At 38.0% G+C, this 11,962-nt stretch overlaps 1 protein-coding gene across 1 annotated transcript; it reads left to right on the top strand.

Moving 5' to 3' along the window:
• Window positions 1-3,119: 3,119 nt before the first annotated feature.
• LOC136853283 (52 kDa repressor of the inhibitor of the protein kinase-like) lies at window positions 3,120-9,512 on the top strand. The gene is made up of 2 exons (XM_067128645.1): window positions 3,120-3,222; window positions 9,157-9,512. The coding sequence occupies exons 1-2, from the start codon at window positions 3,120-3,122 to the stop codon at window positions 9,510-9,512; spliced, it is 459 nt and encodes a 152-aa protein (XP_066984746.1).
• The last annotated feature ends 2,450 nt before the right edge of the window (window positions 9,513-11,962 follow it).

The raw sequence follows: 11,962 nt of genomic DNA, 5'->3' as shown, positions 1-11,962 counted from the left end.
TTAATCTTTCTCCACACAGCTCCTTGCATTGCAGTATGAAGTGACACATCTTCTGCTGCACTCTATCCTTTTCTTTGTTGTTTAGGGGTAGCTGGTTGCTTTCGCTCTGTAAAGAGTAACTGCTTACAGCCTATTATCATAAACTCTATCTTATTTATATTTTCCATTCCTGCAGATTACTAAACTAATCAATGTTAACCGCTTCCTGTTTTTTTTTCTATCCACTTCTTTTCCTCTTTTCTTTAATTGCTTTCTTCATTCTCCTGAATATTCTTTCATCTATCCCCATCCCTTCCATATAATTCCCAGATATCTTCATCCATTTATTGTTCCCTTCCTCTTTCGCTTCATCTGCCTCGCTTTTCAGCAACCTGTATTCCCTTTCTTCTGCCATTTCCATTTCTGACATACCTATTTCATCCCTCAACGTACAGTATATACTGCGCCTTCTCAGGGAGCACCTAGCATTTTCCTCACTACCCCGTTTTCTATCGTTTGCAGCCCGTAGGAAGGTAGTGCCTTAAGTGCACCTCGCGCGCGGTGCTTTGTAGGCAGTACTTAAGGTTCTTTGCAGCGTCCCTTCGACCCCTAGCTGCAACCCCTTTTACTTCTTTTACTGTGCCTGCATTCATATTCTTTCTTCCATCTTACTTCCCACCCTCTTCTAACAATTGTTTCGTAGTGCAATTGCGAGGTTTTCCCTCCTGTTATATCTTTGAAACCTTTTACTCTCAATTTTCCTTTAAGTGCTGATTGACCTCATAGGTCCAAGCCCTTAGTCTTCGGCCTAAATTTTATACTCTCTCTCTCTCTCTCTCTCTCTATCTTCTGCAGCGTTTTTATTTCTGTCACTCATGCTCATCACTGCAACACGTATAGTGCTGATGGCGAAGCTCCTACTTTCGTGTGATTTTTTTCTTATCCGTAGTTGATTACAGATCTTTTCGTAACCGATTACATAATATTACCTAAATTCTCCACATTTTCTATCATTTTCCCATTTTACGTGTTGAGAACATACTTTTCATCATCTGTCGTTGCTCCTAGGTGATTTATACTTCATATTATTTTAACTCCTACAGGCTAAATGTTATTTACTATAATACTGCTTTTATTATTATTTATTTCCTGACCATTTATCCTACAAACCTCACATTCCATTCTCATATTCCTCCAGCTCTTTTATAATTCTTTCTTAATTCCACTTGGTACTTTGTGTTCGTCCATGTCTTCCTTTCATACGTCTATTCTTATCTTCATCTATCTCAGCAACGGTTTCAATCACATTGGGTGTAATCTATATTACTTCATTATTTCTAACAGCTTCTCTGCTTAGACCGCGTCATAAGCCTTCCTAAAATATACCAATATCACTATCAGTCCCTGCTTCCTTCTGCAGCTTTTCCCACATGGTGCTGGTTTCCTATCTCTTCTATTTATCTTTTGTTCTTCTATTTATTCTGTTACTGATGGCATGAATATTTCGTACGAAATGTCTGTTAGGGTTATTGGCCTTATTTCTTGGTTTCTTTACTTTTTTTTTTTTTCTTTAGACTGCTTCCATTCCCTTGGTTTCTCTGTCGTTCCTACTTCTCTTCGTAAGCACCTCGTTAAAATTTTTATACGTTTAAGTTTTTGGCTCAAGACCTTATATGGGTCTGGCATTACACCATCCCGTCCAGCTGTTTTCTTCTTCTTCAGTTTTTCTAAACCTGTCTTTACTTTAAAGAAAAAATAGTTTCTATTCCCGTTATAACGAGATAATTTGTAAGGTTTTGTAAACAAAACTTTCAATAGAGAATGAAGTCAAGATCAACCTCGCAAAAATATGGAAACTAATTTATGGTCAGTACGAAACTAAATATACAAATAAGAATTAAAAATGACAGTATAGGAAAATAACCTCTAACGAGAGAGAGAGAGAGAGAGAGAGAGAGAGAGAGAGAGAGAGAGAGAGAGAGAGAGAGAGAGAGCTAATCGCATGACACACATTAGCAATGATACCATAAAAACAAATACTCCAAATTCCCTAATAGATTGACTAAAAAATTGCCGACAAACTCTACGGTATCAACACATATTTTTTTACCGCATACCGCTTTGAAGGATGACTGCTGTAAATTAAAACCACGCGAGGATAGTGACGCTATTTAATGGTGACGTACTTTGATACCGAATACCGGCCTTTAAACCGCAGGTATTAACTACTGACTGAGTAGAGTGACATTTACAGTCATATAATTGGAAAACTACATTATGTGGCAGAGAATGTTGCCAGAAAGTTTGCGATTAACAAATTATAAAAACAAACATGTCTGCAAACAGGAAATCACACGCAAAAGGTATCTAAGTAACATATCATCATTAATCTTTAGTATAAGATATTGACCTCATCAAACGAAAGTGAATGAGGCCAGGATAACATATAAAGATATGAAGAAATTCTGTTACAATAGTTAGCAAGTATACAAAAAAAAAAACGACGAAGTAGCGTACACGAATCTACTCTCTCTTTACACATGCTCACGCACATACACACACCCTCACATTTATGCGACAAAAAGAATTGATAGCAGCTCATAAGAAATAAAGCGGACGAAAGATGTGCTGCTGGTATTAAATTCACAGGAGCGTAAGATTTGATCGGCAGTCTGAAACATTCAAGAGTGGAAAACTTTCGAGTACAGGGGCGTACAGGAAGAATGAAAGAGAAGGGTGATGGAACAATTAAACGAGATGTTTAGTGATGGAAAATTTAGAATTTCTACGGCCCAACACATTATGGAGATTCGTGCAGAGGAAGGAGGAAGTCAAGTAGAGAGTAAGAGAGAAACAATGGTGAACGTATAGAGTGGTCTGATCGACTGTGAATAAAATGTAAATTTTTCTGGATGAATTCAAGTAACGATTTAATGGAGGAAAATCTGTTATGTAGGGAAGCAGATGCAGAAATAGGTTACTCAGGAAATTGATAGTTCAATCAAGAATGAAAATGGAAAGATGTTTTCTAAAGAAAGCGCGATCTTGTGTCGAAGTGGGTGTTCTGAAGGAATTTTGAATGCAGAAGATACAACACAGGCAAAACTAAGTGATGCTACAATGAGATGATTTATGTCAGCATGTATACGGTCGTGGAAATGACTGTTGATGATGTACAGGAAGCAGTAGAGCCACCAGAGCATGATGAGATTACAGGGGAGATGCTGCATTATCGTCGTGAGGGTAATTCAGTCATTAATATAGATAATGTGAATCTAAATGACTGAAAGGTTCAAAGGAACAGATGAGAGATGAGAGAAACAAATATCCCTTCGTATGCGAGGCAAGTTGATGTAGGAGCCTATAGGAATTAGAGGGGCATTACAAGACTAACTGTACTTCGAATGTGTACAGGTGAATTAGCAATATGGGCTTTGGACAACAAAGGAGTGTATTGGAACAAAAGTATGAGGAAATGGGAAAACTGTATTTGGTGTATATGGACCTAAAGAAAGCTTATGGTGGAATTCAGTGAAGTGGTGTCAACGCTATAGGACAGAAGACAGCTGTTAAGAAAGATTAAACATTTATGACAAAATCAAAACTTGTGTAAAAATAACTAGCTGGGAGAGTGACTGCTGTGGTATAGGCCTTATATACGAAGATACGTTATCTTTCGGAGCCTGTTTAATCTCTGTAAGGATGAGGTGATGAGAGAAGTAAGGGAAGATCAGATTAAGGTGTAAATTCGAGGACTAAGGAAAGGGTCTGTGAATGAAATCTGAAGTGGAAAAAGTTTTTGGAAGCTTCGTGTTTACTGACAATGACAAGCAAAATCTAAAGAAACTAGTGGAAGAACTTGAAAGTGTTTGTGACATGAGAAATATTGTCAGTGAATACCAGGAAGAATAAGATTCACGTTTGGGCTTAAAAACAAAGTGGTTGACTTGGATAAGTATCTAAGAGTAAATAATAGCAGAATGATAAAAAAAATTACAGAATGTGTCACGCAAAGAATGTAACGGTGATCTCTTCAGAATGTTTAGCCACAACTGCAAGCGTCTAAACATGATCAAAGTGGTGACGACTCTATTCTTATACATTTTCCAAAATTTTCTGTTATTTCCAAATTAATTATTGTTACTCTTTCTCTATCATACTATAAATATTATCAATGATGCTGGAACCCTTGACAAAACAAAGAATAGTGACATCTCTCTGGGCTGCAGACATGAATATTTTAGTGAATTACAATCTAAAAGTTAGAATAGATTAGGGAATTGTTGAGCCACCTCATTCTTTGTGACAGTATAGTAGAGAGCAACTGAAGAAAATGTAGAAACGATAAAATAGATGAAAAGATGGATCAGAACATTTTCAAGTGGGTTGGTCATATGGAGAGAATGAAGAAAGATGACTTGTAATATAAGGTAAACAATACAAACTACAAACCAAACGCGGGATCAAACTCAGTGCAAAATGTATGTTGTCGTAGTTAATGTAACACTGATAAGCTTTGCATATTGATGTCTGCAGTACCTGATCCTGATGAATTTTTACGCAGAAAGTATAAAAAAATTTATAGAAACATACATACATACATGCATACATCCATACACAAGAATAAATAACTTAGAGGCTTTCAAGAAACAAAAAAAAAAAGGACTGCCCGAGAAATTTTTTCAGAAAACGGAGATCAGCAAACAAATACAATATTCTCAAGCCATGAACTTTCTAAACCAATTTTTTTTTTGAAGGGTGCTATAGGCCTATTGGAGAGGACACCACTAATGCATGGGAGGATGAGGAAGTGCCGTTGTAAAGGCAACTGAGAAGAAGTAGTCATACCGTGCCGTGATAAGAGGAGAGGAAGGGGGAAGAGGCCTTAACAGTGATAACGACATATTTCCTGATCTTCTTGCGGCCTTTCGACGGATAGCGCCTTCTCTCCCTCCCACTCTTATTTATTCTTTTCTTGTTGGTCTCGTACTGCAGTAGTTTCCACTATTTCTTATTACCAAGATTTTAAAATGTATGATACTTGAGTGCCTGGAAGTCGCTTGCATTAAAAATACTGCACGAATGCATAAATGGAGAAATCACTCTGCACGTATCTAAAATTATGTGCATGCATATAACACTACGTTATACGCAATTATAGGAATACACATACAAATAAGTAACACCAACACACAAGCAATGGTATACATGTAATGTCAGTGGTTGACAGAGCTGCAACTGCCTGTGTTTCTCCATTTCTGCCACTGTTCCCCTACGTCCTGCTTCCTCCCTTTTCAGTTTTCTTTTCAACATTAGCCTTCATGTAATAATAAATCTATGCATATTTAATCTTCTCTGCCTCCTAACCGTTATTTTCAGTCTCACGCAAGTCATTTCAAGCCTACTGTAACCGAATATCTGACCTGACAAGTTAAAAAGCAACTAAACGTTTTTTATATACGATTTTATTGAGCTTGCTTTTCTGTCTGTTTGTTTGTCTGTCTGTTTGGGTCAAATTCTGTAACTCAATTGTCGACCTGTTCCCTTCATCCGATGGAATTGAAATTTTGCGTGGTTACTCAATCCCGGTGACAATACAGCCTTACCTGATCAGTAGGTCAGCAGTGACCTCTAGTGACCCTACAGTGACCTCTACCAGTATCTCAGGATTTGTATGAAGTGAATAACTCTACGGATTTTCATACCCTCTTTGACTCGGTAGGCTAAGTTAATAACTCTACAGATTTTTCAAACCTTCTTTGGCTCGAAAGGATATCACAGAATATTTTCAATATCTTTAGCTACAGACATAAATCGGTTACAATTTCTGTCAAGACTAAAAAGTATAAAATAAAAAAAATATATAAAAAAAGATATTTTTAAAAACACCTTTATTAAAATGGACTAAAAATTAAAAATTTTTTGAGACACCAGGATTTTCTTACAATTAATCATGACTATAAAAATATAAGCGTGGGCGCCAAACATGGAAGGAAATGCTACAAGAAAAAATACTTGTAGTACTTCCTTCCATGTTTGGCGCCCATTCTTTTATTTTTATAGTCATGATTAATTGTAAGAAAATCCTGGTGTGTCGTAAAAAATTATGTTTTACTTTTTAGTCCATTTTAATAAGAGTAGGTTTTTAAAAAAATTATTTTTTTTTATACATCGTTCCAGTTTAAGCCAAAGACAAATAATAATTCAAGATTCTCGATGTTATACAGCACTATCAAAACGCAACTCAGCAAGTTTTCAATAATTTTATGAGTATTTATCGGCAAATAGCAAAGTTTTATTTCAGCGTCAAAGGTACTGGTTCGACCAAGATTCACATACTCTATATGGAGTTGAAATTTCATTCTTTGATATTTCGTTTCCACTTCTATGGCGTTCTCTCCTTGCTGAAAAGTCACATCCAAGACCTATCATTTTATAGATTGGCTCTTGCTTGGCAAGTAACCTCACGACGTCCCCGTCAAGAAGCCGTTATCGTAACTATTAGCATAATAATTACACTAGGTGTTATTCACAAATGGTGATGCACCTGTGAGTCACTCAACACATGTCAAGCTTTAGCTCTCATGGACACCTTGAGGAGATTGTGAAAACGACAGTAAAGCTTACCGATTCCTGGTATATTTTGCCTCATTCTGTGTTCCCATGTCCCATTAGTCCTCTGCCATCACCAGAAGAGAGATTTCCATTGATGTTATTAATTATAATTATTTTACATTTAAAGAGCCCAGTCAAACTGAGACAGATTTTCACGGAAATCACATAAATGAATAACTTAAATCCCTCTCCTACCCACACAACGAATATCATCGTGTGAATATATACGTGATATACATCGATTTATACATGCATGCTCTATTATGAACGTATGAGCGCAACTACAGTACTCGTACATACCTCACATTCTGTTTTCATTTATATATAGTTATATAAACTTTAGCATACATACATACATACATACATGTATATATATTTACATATATATGTATATATATATACATAAATGTATATATATGTATACACACAGAGAGAGAGAGAGAGAGAGAGAGAGAGAGAGAGAGAGAGAGAGAGAGAGAGAGTGTATGTGAGCGCCAGCTTCAATGACCGAAAGAGAGAGAGGAGAGAGAGAAAATGAAAATTTCTGTCAAATGGGATAAATCCCAATAAGGAAAAGGAATGGCAAGAACAAAGCCGAACAAAGGCAACGTTTCACCCAATGCTACCTTCACCAAACAAACGAATCGCCATAATTTGCATTCTTCTCTTCTCCTTTTGGCTCTTCAACCAGATGTCACTTACAACAAAAGAAGCATTTCTTCTCGGCACCAGAATACAAATACAGCACATATACAAAAGGCGGCATTCACGACAACAGAATTTTCCCTTAAATCTCGTCGCGCATTGCAGAGAGAGAGAGAGAGAGAGAGAGAGAGAGAGAGAGAGAGAGAGAGAGAGAGAGAGAGAGAGAGAGAGTAGGAGCCTACGACTTGGAATAGAGCTCCTATTGTCCCGTTGTATGACAATAACGGTAAGCATAATGCAAAGTGTATAAGCAGAACTTTCTTACTCATTTTATAACAAAGCAGATTCTGTCCAACTGCTGACTATAATGCGTATCAGACCAGCGGCTTCCCTTATGGCAATCTGGAACTCACTTGACGTCAGTGTGTTTTGAATACTTCAAAATAAATCATGTAATAAATTTAGATAACAAAAGCACAATCAGATTGACAAAATCTTGGAAACTTTCTACCATTATTTTCTCGTACCATTTTCTTGTGCTGCTAGAAACTAAAGTTTATCGAATTACAGTAAAGGTATAATGTCTATATTTTCCCTACCTACTTCAACTTCATCATTACACGACCTTTCAGAAAATACAAGGTAAAATCTATGCTGAGATTATACTGGAAAAACTTTAATTTATAGGACGAGTACTGACACAGAGGTTACCCTTACTCTTTTCGATGTAATTTTCAGGCAGAAATTAAAGTCAGCTTCCTTCGACATTGGGTTTCTTAACCCCATTTCTTAACCTGAATAAACTTATAACAGCCCTGGAGTCCGGGAACCTTTCTTAGGTCATCTGAAGATCAACGAGCAAACACTGAAGTCAGAATTTGTGTGCACTGAAGTAATGGTGCGTATTATTCAACAGAGTGAATAATATGCTAATAACATAGTTTGACTTCTTTATATAGTGTATTTATTTATAATGCTTCACAAGTAAAAGAAAATCCAAGTTACTCCCGTTTACTACAAAATAATCCTGGTGTCCTTCTGCTCCATGCATTCCATGTGAGAGATTAAACCATTCAACTGGATAAAGACTTTCCTACATGGATCTGAGATTATTTGCATCACAAAATTACCGGTCACCTCACCAAAACGAAAAAGATTATTTATGATTATTTACATACGTTCATCTAGCGACGGTACCTTAAAAGCACCGATCTCAAACATCAAAGTGGTCTGAGAAGTGTCAGAATTATTGTAATTTATTACTCTAGAAAACTCTGATAAGAAATACCAATTTGGACCAGGCTACAGGTTGAACCCATTAACATAGCGGGGGGGGGGAAGTGCCACAGGGGGCCGTGCCCCCTCTTATGATATGAGTTACTAAATGACGGATCTAGGAAAAAAAAGATAACAAAAATAGAGAAAGAGAGCAAGCTCATAGGAAAAATGACAAAAGATTAACGGGGTAAACCAAACATAAACCATCCAAGTCACAAAAGTTTAACCTGAGAGAGAGAGAGAGAGAGAGAGAGAGAGAGAGAGAGAGAGAGAGAGAGAGAGAGAGAGAGAGAGAGAGAGATGGCAAATGCACTTAGGGGAAAACGGATACTTAATGCAAATTGGGCTTATTAAATTAAAAAGTGGAGAGTCGCATAACATGATCGTGAAACAGCAACATCATCTCATTACGTGTTTATCCGTACACTCTTGCTGACATCTGACCATAGAAGGAATGTCGAAACTTCATTGCCATATGACCACTACAGAATCAATGTCTTTTATCCTTTTGTTCACTATGTTCTATCAGATATGAGAACAAGGTTTCCAAAGGATCATTCTGTTCATTAGTTGGTTCCATCTGTGATTGAAAATCTACATACTGAATCTGTCGTTTCTCCTGCCAACATTATATTCAAGATCTTCCAAACCCAACTTCCCTTCGCAGTGAATTGATAGTGTGGGAAACAAGGTGGAAAAGCAGCTTGGCCCATGAAAGACCATCCACTGCCATTGCTGCTTTTAAGGCATGTACACAACTGCCTAAAGTTAAGCAGCTTTTGCAGTTGCTAGCAACTATACCTGTGACGACCTGTTGTGTGGAGCGCCCATTTTCAGCACTAAGGAGAATAAAAGCGGAAATAGGATCTACAATGAGTGAGGAACGGTTGGAGGGGTTGGCACTTATGAAGATTCATAATGATGTTATGACAGATGTGGACAAAGTGACAGATGATTTTGCTGGGCATATGAATCATTGCCTTCTTCTGATTTAAGTGATGTGTCTTCAATGTTTTATTTTCAGTATTTTGCATACTGAAAGTCCAGATCTGCCATTGTTCAGCTACTGTTTGTGTTTCTCTTGTCTGTTGTGATCAGATAACAGCATTATTTGCATGATGAGTAAGGAGGCACAATACAGAAGAAAACAATAAATAAAATACTGTAAGAGTTTTTTTTCTTTGTTCTGCTCAAAAAATGTGTGGGTGTTAAGTGCCTGTATATTGAGATATCAAAGTGATGTGTAATGAGACATTATCTTTGATCTTAAGTAAGGAAAATAGCAAAAACTGCTATTATAAAAAATATTATTATTATTACTATCATTATTATTTTTTTCCCCTTTATTTGTCTATCACAGTCATCCTATTCGACTGGGTGGTTTTTATAGTGTGGGGTTCCCGGTTGCATCCTGCCTCCTTAGGAGTCCATCACTTTTCTCACTATGTGCGCTGTTTCTAGTAGCACACTCTTCTGCATGGTCCTGGAGCTACTTCGGCATCTAGTTTTTCCAGATTCCTTTTCAGGGACCTTGGGATGAGCCTAGTGTTCCTATGATTATGGGTACAATTTCCACTGGCATATTCAATATCCTTATTATTTCGATTTTCAGGTCTTGATACTTATCAATTTTTTCTCTTTCTTTCTCATCTACTCTGGTGTCCCATGGTACTGCGACATCAATGAGCGATTCTTTCTTCTTGATTTTGTCAATCAACGTCACGTCTGGTCTATTGGCATGTATCACCCTATCTGTTCTGATACCATAGTCCCGGAGGATCTTTGCCTGATCGTTTTCTATCACTCGCTCCGGTTGGTGTTCATACCACTTATTACTGCAAGCTAGCAGGTGTTTCTTGCACAGGCTGCGGTGGAGGGCTTTTGCTACTGAATCATGCCTCTTTTTGTACCGGTTCTGTGCAAGCGCCGGTCATTCGCTTGCTATGTGGTTTATGGTCTCGTCTTTCATATTGCATTTCCTGCATATGGGTGAGATGTTATTTCCATCTATTGTTCTTTGGACATACCTGGTTCTTAGGGCCTGATCTTGTGCCGCTGTTAGCATTCCTTCTGTTTCCTTCTTGAGTTCTCCCCTCTGTAGCCATTGCCATGTATCATCGCTGGCCAGCTCTTTTGTCTGTCTCATGTACCGTCTGTACATTGGTTTGTTGTGCCATTCCTCTGTTCTGTTTTTCATTCTCCTGTTTGTATATTTCTGGGTCTTCGTCTGCTTTTATCAGTCCTTCTTCCCATGCACTCCTTAGCCACTCGTCTTCACTGCTCTGCTCTCGATGTTGACGCAGTCCTTATGCTTACTAGCCCTCTCCCCACTTCCTTTCGTGTTATGTATAGTCTGTCTGTATTTGCTCTTGGGTGTAGTGCTTTGTGTATTGTCATGTGTTTTCTAGTTTTCTGGTCTATGCTGCGGAGTTCAGCCTTCGTCCACTCCACTACTCCTGAGCAGTATCTGATTATTGGTACTGCCCATGTGTTTATGGTTTCGTTATGTTTCCGGCGTTGAGTTTTGACTTGAGTATCGCCTTAAGTCTTTCCATATATTCTTTCCTGATCGTTTCCTTCATCTCTTGGTGTTTTATATCCTCTCCTTCTATTATTCCCAGGTATTTGTATCCTGTCTCATCTGTGTGTTTGATGCTATTCCCGTCTGGTAGCTTTGTTCCTTCAGTCCTTGTTACTTTGCTTTTTTGTATGTTGACCAAGGCACATTTTTCTATTCCAAACTCCATCCTGATGTCCCCAGATACAATCCTTACAGTCTGGATTAGGGTATCTATTTCCTTGATGCTCTTACCATACAGCTTGCTGCCGTCCATGAACATCAGATGGTTAATTCTGTTGCCTACTTTCTTGAGTTGGTACCCAGCATCCATCTTCTGCAGTACTTTTGTCATGGGAATCATGGCTACTACGAAGAGTAGTGGGGACAGTGAGTGGCCTTGAAAGATCCCTCTCCTGATATTAACCTCTGCTAGTCTTATCCCAGAACTTGTAAGTAATGTATCCCAGTTGCACATTGTATTTTTAAGGAAGCTGATGGTGTTTTTCTCTGCCCCATATATTTTCAGGCATTCTATTAGCCACGTGTGCGGTTCATGTCGAAGACTTTCTTGTAGTCAATCCATGCCATGCTTAGGTTGGTTCTCCTTCTCTTACTATTCTTCATTACCATTTTGTCTATTAGGAGCTGGTCTTTTATGCCCCTACACTTCCTTCTGCAGCCTTTCTGTTGGTGGGGGATGGTGTTTATGTCCTCTAGGTAGTTGTACAACCTTTCACTGATGATACCTGTTAGTAACTTCCGCATTACTGAAAGGCAGGTGATAGGCTTGTAGCTACTTGCTATATTTCCCTTGTTCTTGTCTTCCTGTACCAATGATGTTCTCCCTGTGGTCATCCATTTGGGCGCATGGTGGTTTGTGATATT

Source organism: Macrobrachium rosenbergii, chromosome 27 (genome assembly GCF_040412425.1).
Source record: "Macrobrachium rosenbergii isolate ZJJX-2024 chromosome 27, ASM4041242v1, whole genome shotgun sequence".
NCBI classification, from domain to species: Eukaryota; Metazoa; Arthropoda; class Malacostraca; order Decapoda; family Palaemonidae; genus Macrobrachium; species Macrobrachium rosenbergii.
The sequence above is the reverse complement of the archived record's forward strand: the minus strand, read 5'-3'. Positions and strand labels throughout refer to the sequence as shown.

What these genes read in the sequence shown, in the direction of transcription:
- LOC136853283 (XM_067128645.1), top strand. Translation starts at nt 3,120, where the DNA reads ATGTATACGGTCGTGGAAATGACTGTTGATGATGTACAGGAAGCAGTA. An exon ending in GCTGCATTATCGTCGTGAGG is followed by an intron (nt 3,223 to 9,156) that starts GTAATTCAGTCA and finishes ATTATATTCAAG; the next exon opens with ATCTTCCAAACCCAACTTCC.